Here is a 17289-nt window from a genome sequence, read left to right as displayed (position 1 = left end):
TTAGCACATAGCATGTGATTCAGTCAACATCAATCATAGAACAATTAAAGCTTATAAACATATATGTCGGCTAAAGCCTCAGAAAAAATTTCCCAATTCAGATCAATCAATCAATACCAAATAGTCAAATAAACAAGTCGAAGTTATTGACGCCTAAATCATTATCTAGTAGACTAAGTTGCCATCACCGGTGTCTCTTCCAGCTTCACAATCCTCAAGCGAATCCTCAGCAGCTCCAAGCGTTCCCAAATCCAAACTCAAACCTTTGAGTAAAACCAATTTACTCAGTCAGAATCAATCACAACAACTTAAACAATTCTAACTAACGTCCGACAAAACTTTAGAAGTTTCAGAGTATGAGAATCTAGGACAAAAGACAAGTTTTTGCAAAAAAATAAAAACTCCCCCAAACCCCCTAGGAGCTCCCGGCCACTCCCCATAGAAATTGTGTTTCGACGCGTTTTCTCCAATCTAACTAGATTAATGGTAATCTAGGGGTTTAACTAGGGTAAATCAATGCTCGGAAAAAATTTAGAAATTGCTGATAAGGTGCTTTTGGGTCCAAACTTTAAGCTCAAAACTCAAAGTTAAAATTTTTGAAAACAAATTTGACAGGGTTGTAGATCGTAGCATTTAGAGCAACTAATCCTAAAGGTACAAGGTTAAGTCGTGAACTTTTGGTTCAAAAAGTGAAACTTTGGTGAATATGGGTATTTCCACAGTTTTTCAGATCTATGGCGACTTGATCGAAATCAGCGCGCATCGACAAAGAATATAGGTTGTTGGGTAGTAGTAGAAGGTAGATCTAAAGAAAAATCGAAGTAAAAAGATAGTTTTGGAAATTTCTCCAAACTCTGAGCACAGAAAGACATGGTTTAAAGCTACAGAAAGTAGAAACAAAGGTATTGAATAGCAAGATTACCTCGCTGTCGATCCACATAAACTGAAATCCGGACGATCGGACAAGAACTCGCGAAGAAATGCTCTCCCCCTCTCTCTACAAACCCGCGGCTCTCTCTCTCTCAAATGGTGGGAAATGAGACATTTCTCATATTTCTCATTTCCCGCCTTTATATTGCGGATGCTCGAAAAGTATACTTCGAGGTTTTTTGAAACCGATCGTTCCGGTACCTCCGTCTAACGATAAGAAGTGAATATCTGGCGACAGAATGCCAGAACTCCAAATGAGGTTCTCATAATTGAAGAAAACGATATAAACACAGTATTGGCCAAAATATGCCGGAAAACTACTTTTTGCAGTTGACGTCGGATAAAGAAACTTCATTCTGAAGAAATGTCGCAATTGCTGAAAGAATTGTGACAACGTGGATGGAAACTTCATTAAAAGCTTCGAATAGAAAAATGTTTCATTACGGGTCTTAATTAAAGTCCTCGAGAGATTAAAGTCTAGCTTTGACGGACTTCCGGGAAGCCAAACCTATCGTGTGAACAGTCTAGAGTTCTGTAGCGAAACACAGGTCATGAGAAAAATAAAGAGATATTCTTATATTTCTAAAGATTTTGAATTTCGCGTAAACAGTGCTTTAAGAGCAGAAATAGCATTTTTCGGACACTCTCGACATAAGCCGGGTGTTGAAATGGCTCGAACTATAACTTAAACTGTCTATGGCATCATCCTTAGTCAATTCCTGAACTTTCTTCTTCATAAAGTGGTCCAATTCGGTAAACACTTGTCCAAGTTCCATATAGGTTACATCGGAAGACTAAGCGTGAATAAAAAATAATTATTTAACCTATCTTAAAAACTAGGGTCTTACAAGAGGTTTAAGAAGCAGCTTTGCTTCTCTTATTGTGGACTATGTTTGAGTCTCCTTTTCTATATGAGAACCCTGTTATTAAAGTCTTGCTTCCGCCACTGTTTAAGTGCGCATACTTATTCTGAACCTTACTAATGGTGTTATTAACTATTATTACAGTATATCGGGAAACAAGTTATTTAAAAAAAGTTGTGACATGTTTCCAACCCTATGGCTGAAGTGTTTGGTTGTTTTTCAGAAAAAGCATTCTCTTGGATTTTAGGGATTGCAGAAATAGCCCTTAGACTTGTTAGGTTACTAATGTGATTCCTCAGTTGTGAAATTGGGGCATTACAGTCTCTATGTTGGTTCACATTGTTGGTGTTGTTGAAATGCGCCGATATAGCTGTCGTGAACGTCGCCATTTGTTGTGTCATAGCAGTGAGGGCTGCGGTAAAAGATGCGGTAACATCCTTCAGTCCTGCTTTGGTCAGTGGTTGATCTTCCATGGTTGATGAAGCAAAGAAAAGAGACGAGAGAAAGCCTACTCTGATACCACTTGATGTAGCAGAAGTCGTACTAGATTTGCAAGCGCAAATCCTAAACGGAATAGGCTTATGGAATCCACAAGAAAGGGAGTTAGCCAGAACTAAAACCCTAGAAAATAAATTGGAATCCACCAGATTTTGAGAGAAATCTCGTTTTATAATAATAAAAAACTATCTTTGCCTAGTGTCATACAATTGCTTAAATAGAAATCCTAATAGAAACAAAAATAAAGAAATTCCTAACTAAAAGATCCTAACCTCAATTAGAAAGTAATTAAAAATAACAACTCCTAACAAATTGATCCTAACTTAATTAAAAACAGAATAGATTTGGAATAGATCCTAAGTATATTTAAAAATACTAAAAATAATAAATTCCTAATTAATCTGCTTCTACATCAGTGCTAGTATCCAAAAGAAATAAATGAAAATGAGAAACATGAGTCAAAGGGTTGTAAAATAGCTGGTGGGCAAGATATTTGGTATATGAAGTCATGAAGATGAGGATGAAGATGAGGTTGAAAATGATGATGAAGTGATTTTTTGTGCCTATAAAAAAAAGTGATTTTTTGTGATTCCTAATTTTAAATTAAAATTTTAATTTGAATTAATAAACTCAGTTTTTTTTAGGGGACTAAACTGACTAAGGTAATATATCAAAATATGAGTCATTGATCACGTGTCAAGTTAATGTGGCAAAAATGGTGACATTTAGACTTTTCCGTCTGAGGGACCAACAGAAAACTCAATAAAGTACTAACTTGACCGACATCGGGGACAAAAAAAGACCATTTACAAAATATGAGAACTGGACTGTCATAAGTAAACACATTCAGGGACCAAAAAAGACCCAACTGATGATTTAAGAGCAAAAGCGAACTAAAGCCACAACAAATCCATGTGGGCAAGTAGGATTCATTCAAGTTCAACCCATGTGTACCTTAGGCAAAAACATCCAAATACCCATGAGAAAACAATGACTTAGGAGTTTGTATAGCACAACCATTTTGCTTTATCGACATAAATAGTGATTTATGACCACTTCTTATTTAGAAGATTTTGAAAAAGGAATGGTCTATTTCATTATATTTTTTAAAATAGTGAGTTATTGAATTTAGTACCCTTTAATTTTTCATTGATGGAGTTCATTCATTAATCTTTTTTCTTTATAGACAAATTCTGTTTTTATATAGAAAAAATGTTAGTTGTTAGTAATGCTGATATCTTACATATCCTAAAAGCGCACGAGGAAAATTATAAGAGATGGTGATAGTTCACTATACTTTCTAAAGTATAAGATTAGCAAAATGGGACTAAGGGATTAAAACCAAATAACTGACGATTTCTATATAATGAGTCAAATTTTAGTAGACACTAAAATTAACATGTAACAACTTCACAAAAACAAATAACATTTTAAACACCTCTTTCTATCTTAAACAAATCAGTTTAAACCTTTAAATTTAAATCAATCGGTTACAGCAAAAGGGCGCATTTTAACATTTAAATTTCACTCTGTAAGGAAATTTTCAACTCCCATATCTGCTCATATACCAATACCAGTATTCATACCACTAGGTACATGGGGTGCTGATGGTGGATGCCCTTCATTCTTCACTCTATCCACAGACAATGTGCTAGTTCATACAACACCATTGGGATCGATAGCTACGCGTCGCAATCCAGGATTGATAACTATAATTCGAACAGCTTGCATCTTTCCACCATTCTCTAATCACTCCATCTCAGAAATAGCTAAAAAATTAGTAGAAACATAAATTTTAATAAAATCTCACTACTTTTCATTATAATTTCATGTTAAAATCACCCCAAACTAAATTTACCATTGAAATGTGATTGAATTAACATTATCTTTATGCTTCATATGAGCAAAAATAACAACCATAAGAGAGTTGGCATAGCTGTATGGTTTTCTTCAAATCTCAAAATAACTAACTTGTAAATAGAAAGCACCTTACATAATTTTATTCTTACAGGAGACCTCTAGCAATCATTTCATGAAGAAGTTTCTCAGCCTTGTCATTCTCACATTTTTCAAAGAGTGAACGAATAATTGTTTCAAAAGTTATAGCATTAGGAAAACAACCCTCATTTTACATTATTTTGCTTTCTATACAAGAGGGATTTGCTAAACTGTGAAAGTAGAGAAAGAAAAGGGATCGGAATTCCACAAGGATCAATACACTTCACCCATCGAGTTTATCATGGTACTTAATGTATATCTACATTCTTTAACCACTGTAAAGCTGAGTATACTACAAAATGAAAAAGGCAAAGAAAGTGTGATAAGGATTGGTCATGTTATTCCTACCCAGTGTTGTTAATTGCGGATGGCGGAAAGTCGAAATCCCGCCATACATGATAAATAATGGCGGAATATGGCGGGATGTGGCGGAATATGACGGAATATGGCCGCCATATGGCGGGATATCGGCTATGGCGGAAAGCCAAAAAACCGCCATGAGAAACTGCCATGGCGGCAGATATTTGATAACACTGTTCCTACCACAGCCAATATACTTCAACTTACAAGACCCATTGACACACAGCATCCTTGCACCAAACTAGGATTTTCTCCACTGATGCTTAATCAATCCAAACTAAGTTTTATGTATCTGGGCATCAAAAATGAAGTAGACACGTCCCAAACAACAATTAAATAGACAAAAGCATAGGAAAACAAACCTGCAGATAGACACTCGGAAAATATCAACAACATGCTCCTTGCCGAACAGATACACCACTGGATAGCCTTGAAGTTTAAGCCACCTGAAGCAAATAAATGCATTTAAATGAGATAGCCCTTCCAAATAATACATTTATTAATAAATCAGAAGCAAATAAGCTATGCCATTCTAAGGGGTTGTTCCCACCTGGTCATAATGACCAAAACAGACCCCACAAAACTTCATCAATAGAAAGGTGAGGAAAATTAGAAGCAAGTAACAGTGAGGAAAATTCAAGGTAAATCTAGACAAGTCCCCAGAAACCCTGCCACCCTGGATAAGCAAAGTTTCAAAGCACAAGGTAAAAGGCACTCCACACAATATTAATGTGAATTAGTTGCATGGTTTAGTAGAAGCTGCACACAATCTGTTAATCACAGAATTAGAAACTACTGTGATTAAAAGAAAGGAAAAAAAAAAAAACATAATGAATATCTACTTTCTTTAACCTCTGTAAAGCTGAGTCTACTACAAAATGAAAAAAGGCAAAGAAAGTGTGATCAAGACTGGTCATGTTATTCCTACCACAGCGAATATACTTCAGCTTACAAGACCCATCGATACACAACATTCTTGCACCACACTAGGATTTTGCTCACCCTTGCTTAATCAACCCAAACTAAGTTTTATATATCTGGGCATAAAAAACGAAGTAGACACATCCCAAACAACAAGTAAATAAGGAAAACACACCTGCAGATAGACACGTTTTTTTTAAGAAAACGTCTCTCACGAGTTGAGTTGTGCATGGCTGAATCAGAACCAAGAAAGTGATTTAAGTGCAGAAGCGAACCAAAGCCATAACCAATCCATCTGGGCATGTTGAATTCATCCAACCCAGGATTACCTGGAGCAAAAACACTCCAAATATCAATGAGTAAACAATGTCACAAACCCAGTGTGAAGCGAAGAACAGAGAGGTTGAGTTGTTGTACGTGTGGCTAGTGTTGGGTGGTTGAGAATCTTGTAGACTGGCACGAACCATGGTTGTGAATTTTGTGGTGCTGGTTTTGGGATTATGCACCTTGAAAGGAACACAAGGTTTGAAACATGCTCAAGCAATTCATCTGTTTTGTACTCAGAGTTTGTGTAGCACAAAAAACATTTTAAACACCTTGTTCAATCTTAAACTAAACAGTTTAAACACTTAAATTTAAATTAATCATTTTAAGAAAAAGGGTGCAATTGTATTTTAAACATTTAAATTTCACTCTAGGGAAATTCTCAGACTCCCATCTCTGCTCTTATACCAGTACACCACTAGATCCAGGTGGTCCTGATGGTGGATGCACTTCATTCTTCCCTCTATACACAAACAACCTGCCGGGAGCAACCCGCCGCTATCCAGGATTGATAACTATGATTCGTACAGCATGCTTATTGCCTCCACTGTCTAACCACCCCATCTCACAAACAGCTAAAATCCTGGCAAAGTACCCACTTTTGATTCTGAGACACACACCTGAGAAAAATATAAAACACACTTTAAACCCCAGGTAAACATTAAATATAGTCATTCAATCTCATTTTGACATGTTGTAGCAGTTTATGCAGTTAAGTGCTGAGAACATTACTAAATTCCATTCTAAGCACGAGTTATAAAATATCAGGAAGGTGAAGACCCTTGAGCAAGATAAGCACCTAGAAGCTCGCAATCTACTACTGAGCTTATACACTTGCACTATACATGAATGAGCAAACATTTAGAACTTCTATCTATTCATAAAAACAATTACAGGAACAATAAGTAGGTTAACAGCAAGATCCTTGGACCAGATGAGGGAAAATAAAGCTAGTAGCTATCTTCAACTATAAAAATCAATTTATCTCTGCAATAGGTATAACTACCTACCATAACTAGAGCTGTCAACTTCTTATTACAAGAAAGAAAAAGTCAATTGATATACATCAAAGATAAGCTCAATGTTTCTAATTCTACCATAAGTAGTATCTTCTGATTACCAAAAAGGTTGTAGTTTCAATAGTGGTACCTTCTGATTACATATAACCTCTTTTATGAGCAGTTTCAATAGTGATACCTTGTAATTAGAAAGCATCTTACCCAATCTTATTTTTCTACCTCTAGCAATCATTTCACGAAGAAGTTTCTCTGCCTTGTCATTCTCTCCATTTTTAAAGAGTGTATAGCATCAGGAATACAACCCTCATCTTCCATTTTTGACAGTAAAGTCAGCGCTTCATCAAACAAGCCTTCTTTACAAAGCCCTTTGATCATAACATTATATGTCAGGACACTTAAATGATATCTTTTAATCAAAAGATCCTTAAAAATCTCTTGTGCATCCTTGAATCTTCCACCTTCGCACAGTCCATCCAGAAGTATATTGTACGTCCATGCATTCGGCTGAATACCCTGATCTTTAATTTTCTCGATAAGCGCAATTGCCTTGTCAACGCGATGGCTTTTGCATAATGCATCTACTAAAGAATTGTAAGTGATTATATCAGCTGGTTGACCTTTAACATGCATCTCATCCAAGAGCTCCCAAGCATGAGAGACTCTCCCTGTTTTGCACAAACCATCAATAAGAGAACAGTAGGTAACTGTATTAGGAGTAATCTTTTTGCAATCCATTTCTGCAAGGAGATTCAAGGCTTCGTCCACCATTTTAATCTTACACAATCCATTAATTATAATAGTAACAGAAATGTAGAAACTACATTGTGATATTATTGATGCTGTGAACAAGATACAATGCTGCTTAATATAGTTGCAGCTTGGATACAAAGTGAATGAACCTAGACAATCTAATGTATCTAATTCCTAACTAACTTCAACAAGTATAACAGAAGCATAACTAACAAAACTACTACTACTAAGCTTGACTCTTACTCACTAAGCTTGAGTCAAGCGGAGGTGTTTTTATCTCTAACAAATAGTGTAGCTCTGAACATTAGGAGTCACTCCCCTCCGAGCCATAACATTGAATACATCTTGAGCTTTATTCACTTCATTAATTAGGCAATGCCCATCCATCAAAGAAACGAAGACCTCCTTAACCTTAACATTGTAAGGAAGCAGCGGCGGAGAGGAAAGTGCCGAGGGCTATAGTGGGTTGATTTATCGGAAAAGAAATAGAAAATAGAAACAAACAACAGTGGTATTAGAGATGAATCTGGCTGCGCGCACCCAAGGTGCTGGGAAAGGGTTGTTTTTATTGTTACGAGCTTAATTGTATAGATTTTTTTCATTATACAATTATAAGACACCCAGTTCCGGAATTTTTTTCTCTTTGAAGTTCCAGCATATTTGAATCCGTGTCTTTTAAGTTTTAAATCACTTTTTTTTTAATAAAAAACTAACTTTTTTAAAATTAGCCTATATTGTTTATGTTTTGTTGGGGTTATGAGAGTAAGAGAGAAGATAAAAAGATAAGTAGAAAGAAATGAGCAAATAGGCAAATTAGTCCCGGAAGCTTTGAGCGCTAACAACCTATCTTATGCACCGGAAGCCATTTTGTGTATAATTTTTTTTTGGAGACTAAATGAGAGATTTGCTAGAGTCGGCCTTGAAGCTTCTGAATTGAATGATTTCATACTTGTTGTCATAATCTCCTTATGTCACTTGGGGTTCATGGATTCTCTTTATTGGTTATGTTTTAACATTTTTAGTTTATGTATGAGTTTGAGTTATTATGGATGAATTATTTTCTTTATTTTAATTTACCTTGAGTCGACGTAAGTGTTTTGTTTTTCCTCGCACAAATGACAATTTTGTTAGGAATAGGGACCTATGAAATTGATTAATCAAGAATTTACGCACCGTAGACATAAGTGTAGTGCTAGCCTTTGTTGACCTGAATTCAAGTGAAATTAATCCTCAATTTAAATAGGTTAGGACCTAAGACATTAGGGCTAGCAATTGAGTTGAAAGTTATATTAGTCAAAGCGTTAACAAGTAGAAATCTAGGCAAAACACCATAGATAAAGTTCATATATTCATTCATACATAAGTTTGAGAATTATTAAAGGCATAACTAGTGAATTGATGAAGTTGCACCATGATACTATTTTATCATCATTGATTTTTGTTAAATTGCTTCTGTTAAGTTTCAATTTTCCTGATTATTATTTACATATGTTTTATATATTTAAATTTATATCACTTTCGCGAAAATCTGAAAAGATATAAGAGATTAATGGATATACACCATTAGTGTAAAGAATTTTTACATTGACGTCCAATGACATTATGTCACATAGAACTAAGTGGTTACAAATCTTTTTAACTTTAATTATTAAATTAATAAATTACTGATGTGGCGGAAATCAATTGGGTGTATGTTAAAATAAGTTTACACTGTCAGTGCACCTCCCATTTTCTCAAGATATAAACCTATCAAGCCTTTAGAAAAAACCTGCTATTGTAGGTTAAAAGGAGGCGGTGCAACTTTTCACCACAAAAAATCGGTGTATAGTAAAGTTTTCTGTTTAAGTTTATATCACTTTCACGAAAATCTGAAAAGATATAAAATCCTTATAAAACAATTATTTAAAAAACTTATCTTTTAATAATCCCTAATATTGTTGTTCCAGTGTCTCTATATATAAAGCACTGGCCTCTCTTCACTCTTTCACTGTTTCTTTTATTATTTTCAGCGGTTTCAATTTTCCAGTTCCCTCGTTACTCTTCCAAAAAGCGACGTTTCGCTTCTTCCACCTCGCGATTTCGATGTGAGTAGCTTCCCAAACTGTCTTGTTCTCAATCTCTGAGCATGTGAAACTGAAACTTTCTACTTTTTCTTTTGAAAAGAATCCCAGTTTGTTATTATTATGATTTTTAGTTTTTCAATTTCTTGTAGAGTTGCGTTTTGAGTTCAAACTTTGCGTTTTGAGTTGATTGGGTATGCGAATTAGGGTTTTCTTGTATTTGGGGGTTCTGAATTTTCATGCGCGCTGGAAATTGAATTGGGGTTTGATTTGATTTTTATCTTCTCAGTTTGCTTGCTCGCTTATACAATTTGATTTTGGGTTTTAGGGTTTGAATGTGTGAATTGAGGGTTTTGGGGTTCACCTGTTAATGCTTTTTGTTCTTGGAGATCTTTGTCTTAATGTTAATAAGAATTAGGGTTTTGTGCAAAATAATCTTGTATTGTGATTTTCAAATCTTTAAAGGGTCATTAATTATAGTTATTTTTGATGAAATTGTATATATGCTTCTTAACCAGGTTTGTTTTCTTATGTGGTCTAATTGGTTTTAGCTGAATATGTTCTTGTGCTAATGAATATGTATGTTTTGTCTTGCTAGATCCGTATCATCAATTGTCCAAAGCTGAGAAGAAAATAATAATTTTCGGTGCATATAGTTGCATGGGAGTTTGTAAGTTTAAAGCTTATATTAATAGAGTGAAGTTTGGAAATTTAAGTGGAAGAGGGAGACAATCCGGGGTTGACAATGTGCCTGCTACATTAAACCTTTGTACCGCTTGAAAATATTTTAAATACTATTTAGACCTGGCTCTGGAGAGTTACATAGATTCCAGTCACCAGGGAGGCATGCTCCCCATGGCACCTTCTCGGGTGGCTGGGGGGTTAACCCAATCATCGTCAAGATCTGGAATTTTCTTTCAAGGAGACGGGCAGTCACAGAATGTAGTTAACTCTCACTTAAGCTCGCCTTTTGTTAACTCATCTAACATAGTTCCTGGAAATGGGCGTTCGAACCTGGGTCTGGTTTCTAGGGATATGAATAATGCAGTTTTGAACAGTGTGGCAAACTCGGCACCAAGTGTTGGAGCCAATTCTATGGTCACAGATGGAAATTCCGCACTCTCTGGTGGCCCCCACATGCAGAGAAGTGCAAGCTTTAACACAGACTCATACATGAGATTACCTGTCTCACCCATGTCATTTACGTCAAATAATATTAGTATTTCTGGGTCACCAGTGATGGATGGTTCCTCTGTAGTACAGCAGAATAATTCTCATCAAGATCAGATTGCTCAACAATTGCAGCAGAATCAGCAGCTGCAGCAGAGTGCTCCTGGTGCTACTTCTCTGCCTGCTTCTCAAACTGGCCCTTCTGCGCCACAAATGGGAGCACAAGTAGTAGGATCTATGGTTCAAGATCCAAATACTGTATCCCACCCACTAAAGAAACCTAGGCTTGACATCATCCAGGGTGATTTAATGCACAATCAGGCATTACAGCAGCTTCTTCAAAGACAAGAGACCATACAATTCCAAGGTCGTAATCCTCAGTTCCAGCAGGCTCTTTTTCTGCAGCAGCAGCAAAGGGTGAGGCAACAACAAATTCTACAGCACCACTTGCAGCAGGCACACTTGCAGCAACAACAACAACAACCAATGCAATTAAGGCAGCAGTTACAACAACAAATGATGCAGCCTGTGTCTTCCGTGAAGCGTCCATACGACAGTGGTGTTAATGGTGTATGTGCCCGTCGATTGATGCAGTACCTTTATCATCAAAGGGAACGACGAAATGTGAGTCTGTTTATTTTTGCTGCAATTGATCATTTGTCTTTATGAATCTTAGTCCTTAGAGCAGCTGCAGCAGTAATTTATGATTTGTTTTGATTTGTGTGATGTATTAAATCTCTTTGATATGCACTATCATCTATTTGCTTATGGTTTTTGTTTCAAGCATTAGTCATTCTATATCGGGCACTAAAAATGTGTTTTTTTATCTGAGCACATTTATTTAGGCATTAGTCATTCTACTTTTTGAAGTTCATGACTAGTTACACCTATTATTCAATATATCTGTTTGTTTCAGGACAACAGTATTGCCTATTGGAGAAAATTTGTGGTTGAATATTACTCTCCTCGTGCAAAGCAACGGTGGTGCTTATCATTATATAATAACGTTGCGAACCACGCATTGGGTGTTTTCCCCCAAGTGTCTATGGTAAGTTTTTTCACTTTTTATTTATGCCTCTACTTGTTCCATGACTAGGATAATGCCTTAACATTTGCCAATGATGAATTTTGAATCAAAGTTTTACTAATAGACTGCATTACTTAGTTAGGGTATCATGTAATTTGCTGCAACTTCTTAGAATGTCTCTATACAAGAGTAATGTCTAAGATAACTGCATTTGCTTAGTTTAGGATTTTATGTCCACACCATTTGCACTTTTTCATATGTTGGATTTTTTTGGCCCTTGATGTGTGGATCATCTGACATGGATGTTTCGTTGTTTAGGATGCATGGCAGTGCGACATATGTGGTTCTAAATCTGGAAAGGGATTTGGTAAGGAAATGAAAATATTATGTTGCTATTCTCTCGTACTGTGATTGTGGATTTGGTTTTCATTGTAGAATCCCAATTTGTATTTTGTTGAACTTTCTGGCTTACAAGTACCCGGTGCTATCATTGCTGACCTGTGATCCTATTGTGAATTGTACAAAGTAATCTGCTGTTTAAACTTGGAAGTCAAAGAAAACTACCTCTACGAATTCTGATTGCTAATAATATAATATAAAATTGAGTAATTGTAAGTGGGTAATGGTGGAAGATACATGATTTGCACTTCAAATTTACTTGTCAGCTTAGTTGTTAACATGTTCTCTCTTTAAATTTTCTGAGAATTTTAATCTAATAATATATTCATTCTGATTGTGGTCAACAGAGGCAACTTTTGATGTACTACCTAGACTTAATGAAATCAAATTTGGCAGTGGAGTGATTGATGAACTTCTGTTTTTGGACTTGCCACATGAGTCAAAACTTCCTTCCGGTGCAATGGTGTTAGAATATCAAAAGGCAGTTCAAGAGTGTGTGTATGAGCAGCTTCGTGTTGTTCGTGAGGGTAAACTTCGTATCATATTCACTCAAGACCTGAAGGTCAAAATATCTCCACTGCATTTTAATATATTTCTATTTGAATCATTTGTGCATACTGAGTAATGACTGACTGAAATTTTTTTAATGTGCATAGATATTTTCTTGGGAGTTCTGTGCAAGGCGTCATGAAGAACTTCTTCCTCGAAAGTTTGTTGCACCACAGGTATGTTCTGCATGCCTTGTTCGACTTTTCTAGCTCAATTTATTTGGGATTTGTGATGGTAGGCGTTAACAGAAGAATATTACTTTAAAGTAGATCTCCGTTTGTGGCTAGGTTTTAGTTGATGGTTGGAGGACTGATTGGGAGTTGTAAATATATATATTGAACTCAATGCATGCAAAACATGCGGTAAAGTACTAACATGTTCAAGACTATGAGTGATAATTATAGTAATAAGTTGATAACACACTCTGAAGATTGAATTTTACAAACAGAACAGACATTGCAGCCCTAAAAGCTAAGTTCATAATAGAACAGTGATAAGCTGCCGTAGGTTCACAATTCATAAGAGAAATGACAATCAGCCCTAGACTGTATCCCTGGAACCGTAATCAAATTCACTTCCACAGCTGATCACTTTCTTCGTATCCTCTACCATTAGTTTTACATTTTTGTTACAAAATTCTGGGACACATAAAAACTAAGCTTCCTTGGTTTTTCTTACCATCTTATCCCTGTTATTATTAGATGGGTAGGCCTTTGGGGCTTTTACAATGGTCAATAATTTACATTAATTCTGGAAATGTCACAGAGCATTAAAGTGCAATACAACTGAACCCGAAAAAATTATAGGGCGCCAGAGCCGTGCCCTCTAAATGATGGAACCTCAACTGAAACACATTGAGCCACTGAGCACTTCTGCTTTCTTGGCTTGTCTCTGCACTGCAAACCATATTGATAGAGATAGTGCAACTCCATAATTATGTTTTCTTAATCGGTACATATGATAGTATAGAGGTACTATTTTGGCAGCTACCTCTTATATTGTACACTTTTACAGGTCAACCAATTAGTTCAAGTGGCTCAAAAATGCCAAAGTACAATTGCTCAAAGTGGGTCAGATGGGGTTTCTCAGGAAGACTTGAAAACAAACAGCAACATGTAAGTTAATACACTGTTTTTCTTCTCTGATTGACATATTTAGTAAATTCTCCTTCTAAGATACTATATTTCTGTTTGGTTGCATGGTTTATGTTTTGATGATGTTATGATCTCTAAATTGTTCTTTCAGTATTTTCGCAAGTAGTTGGAGAATCAACTGCAGAAGGATAATATGAAATTTATGTTGTTTCTCCATTTTGATTGTATTCTGTATTTTTTTGGGGGGAGGGGGTTGGGGGATTTGAAGCATGCAGGTTTTGTGAACATTGCTCATGTTTAGTTTTGCCTACTTTTTTCATAAAATATTACTTCAGGCAAAAGTTCTCGCGAGCATTTTTTATTATAAGTTCTTTAAACAAATACAATAATCCGAACTCACGAGGGAAGTGACCATGGGAGGAAAGGCAGAAAAGATTCTTATTGTTAATGGCAATGCATGTTCGGATTGACATCTTTGCTTGTCTTCGGTTGGATAAACACACTATTAAGTCCACAAAAAAAGACCTGAGTGGAGCATAACATTTTACTTAATTGACATCTTTGCTTGTCTGTGGTTCTTTGCTGATTTTATTTTTCTTCATATAGGTATGTTTAAGGCACACTGGTTAATTTTTTTGACAATGAGGTAGTTCAAGAATATGAGCATTTTACTGCATATTTAACTACAGAATTTTTTGGAATTTTCTTCCTTTTTGTTGAAACATGGTTTCCACTCTCTAGCTGGGCATGCTGCACATGGTTAAAAAGTATTTGATTAAAAATCAGCTTGTGTGACATTTACTAGTTTGGTTAATAAGAGCATTAGATTTATAGTCTCCATATATTTATACATTTGGTCGTTGAAGTGAGGATTGAACAAGTCAACCGCTAAAATGTGACTGGATCCAGGCTTAAGATAATGTTTCTTCTGCATCAGGGTACTGACAGCTGGGCGTCAGCTTGCAAAGAGTTTGGAGCTACCATCTTTAAATGACTTAGGCTTTTCAAAAAGATATGTGAGATGTTTGCAGGTAAAGTATTAAATTTATATTTTGTGAATAATATTGAGAAAACTCAAGTGATTTCTTATTCTATATTTAATCAAGCCTTCTTTGCCTGTTACAATGGTTTGACAGATTGCTGAGGTTTGCAGTAGCATGAAAGATCTAATAGATATCTGTTATGAGCACAAAATTGGACCAATTGGTAATTATCTTTTGGTTTTTGTTACCATAGTACAGTGTCATGTTTTTCATATATTGAAGCTGTTTCAATTCAATACTTTATTGCTGCCCTGTTTATTAATTCAACACTTACATGCAGAGAGCTTGAAAAATTTTCCTCGACTTGCAACCTCAGCAAAGCTCCAGACGCTGAAGACACCAGAGTTGGAACAACTAGCAAACGTTCAAGGTCTGCCAACTGATCGTAACACACTTAATAAGTTGATGGCATCAAATCCTGGATTGAGTGACCATATAAACAATAATCATAACACGGTTAATCGTTGTGGTTTGGGTGGGTCAGCAGTACAGGCTGCTATGGCACTGAACTACCAGAATCATATAATGAGGCAAAACTCGATGAACTCAAGCCCTGGCTCACTTCAGCAAGAAGGACCCTCTTTCAATAACTCAAACCAGAGTCCCTCCTCAGCTTTGCAAGGTGCTGGTTCAATGCAGAATTCACCTATTAGTGGTTTACCAAGTCCACAGATACACCACCAACCGCATCAGCATCAGCAGCAGCAACACCTTTCACAACGCTCATTAAATGCAAATAGTTCACATCAACAAAACCAGTCACCGAGATCCCAAGGAAATCATGCTGAGCAGGTGCACCAACTAATGCAGATGTCAAATAACAATGGGGGTGCGCAACCACCGTCTCGTGGTGGACCCATTGCAAATGGGAACATGGTCAAGAACGGGCCGGGTTTTGTGGGCCAAACTCCACCCATACCTGGAGGAGGTTCTGGCAATGTTCATGGGAATAATGGAGCTGTTTCTAGGAGTCATAGCTTCAAAGCAGCTTCAAGCAGTGATTCTTATGCAGCTGGAGGCAACAATGGGTTCAACCAGAGAACATCTGATATTATACAACATCGCCATCAACAGCAAGAGCAAGATGTGGTACAGAACATTACCCATGAGTTCACGGATGACTTCTTTAACAGTGATCTAGATGATAACATGGCTTTTGTCTGAAAGGAATAACTAACAACTTGGCATTTATTGTCCAATTGTTATCTTACTATCTTTGTACAGGATTCGTAAAATAGTTATTGCCCTTTTTTTCTTTTACTTTTTTCATGCTCATTTTCTTGATGAAATTTGTTATAACTCGTACCCACGTAGGGGTGTTTAGAGCTTTGATGGGTTTTTGTCTCGGCTGCAAATGTAATTTATGACAATTGAAAAAACAGTTGTTAGCTTATACGACACATTCTTGCCTCCATTGCTTTGTTTTCTGGTTAAAATTTGTGCAGACAAGTATAGTATCCATTTGTTTTAAAATCTAGAATCAAATCTAATTTGGTACATATAGTTAAAAATGAATTGTTCAGAAACGGTATTGTGAAAGTAAATTTGAAAATTTAGATTTTATTTGAATAGTAAAATTGATTCCTGTAAATATTTGTTGTAAGGGCATTTCTCCGGTGAGTCTTTTTTTTTTTGAATATTTAGAATTTGCTTGTAAAAATGTACAAAAATAATAAACTATCATTTGAGTAAAATCTGCATAAATGGTTTGAGTTACTGACATCATATAAAGCATTTTCGGCTAGTGTTTAGTAACCCAAATAAGTCACTCCTTGTGAATGCTTGGGCAACACAAATACAAATAGGTGGATCATCCCACCACACCACACCTGAAAATCACAGGCAATAGAGGACCGAGCATGTGCAACACCATTAGCTTTCCTCTTTACATGGCAAAAAGAAATAACAGAAAAATGTGTTGTTAAGCCTATGCAATCTTTTATAATAGGTGCAATGTCTGGAGGGCACCTAGGAGAGGTCAAAGCATTGATCACACCTGCAGCATTCGATTCCACAACTATGGTGTCAAACTCTAGCTCTTGTGCTACCATTAAACACCACCGCATTGCCGACGCTTCTGCAATCTGTGGAGCCTTCCTCTGTGGTTCTAAAGACGAAGCTGCAAACAAGAATTCACCAGAGCTAGAACAAGCCACCATGCCAAATCCCGTGGCTGTCTCCCCCGACCATCCAGTGCCCACGTTTATTTTGATACACCCCTGTGGAGAAGCTTTCCCCCTATTGCTGTTATCCAAGGATGCCATTGAACAAGGCATCATTATTC

General features: G+C 36.3%; 3 protein-coding genes across 3 annotated transcripts; 1 reads left to right on the top strand and 2 right to left on the bottom strand.

Annotated features, from left to right (window-relative positions):
* Positions 1-4296: 4296 nt before the first annotated feature.
* LOC130736637 (pentatricopeptide repeat-containing protein At3g22470, mitochondrial-like) lies at positions 4297-9264 on the bottom strand. The gene is made up of 5 exons (XM_057588443.1): positions 9247-9264; positions 7967-8119; positions 7490-7687; positions 7204-7426; positions 4297-4400 (listed from the first exon to the last, which is right to left on the bottom strand). Exons 1-5 carry the CDS (start codon positions 9262-9264, stop codon positions 4297-4299), a joined length of 696 nt encoding a protein of 231 aa, XP_057444426.1.
* A 357-nt stretch (positions 9265-9621) lies between these two features.
* Positions 9622-16419, top strand: LOC130738340 (probable transcriptional regulator SLK2). The gene is made up of 10 exons (XM_057590312.1): positions 9622-9747; positions 10322-11517; positions 11810-11941; positions 12239-12287; positions 12667-12881; positions 12976-13044; positions 13883-13983; positions 14900-14993; positions 15099-15168; positions 15286-16419. Exons 2-10 carry the CDS (start codon positions 10570-10572, stop codon positions 16167-16169), a joined length of 2562 nt encoding a protein of 853 aa, XP_057446295.1. The 5' UTR covers positions 9622-9747; positions 10322-10569; the 3' UTR covers positions 16170-16419.
* A 334-nt stretch (positions 16420-16753) lies between these two features.
* Positions 16754-17269, bottom strand: LOC130736636 (uncharacterized). The gene has a single exon (XM_057588442.1). It carries the CDS (start codon positions 17267-17269, stop codon positions 16754-16756), a length of 516 nt encoding a protein of 171 aa, XP_057444425.1.
* Between the last annotated feature and the right edge of the window lie 20 nt (positions 17270-17289).

This window comes from Lotus japonicus, chromosome 2 (genome assembly GCF_012489685.1).
Source record: "Lotus japonicus ecotype B-129 chromosome 2, LjGifu_v1.2".
Classification (NCBI taxonomy): domain Eukaryota; kingdom Viridiplantae; phylum Streptophyta; class Magnoliopsida; order Fabales; family Fabaceae; genus Lotus; species Lotus japonicus.
The sequence above is the reverse complement of the archived record's forward strand: the minus strand, read 5'-3'. Positions and strand labels throughout refer to the sequence as shown.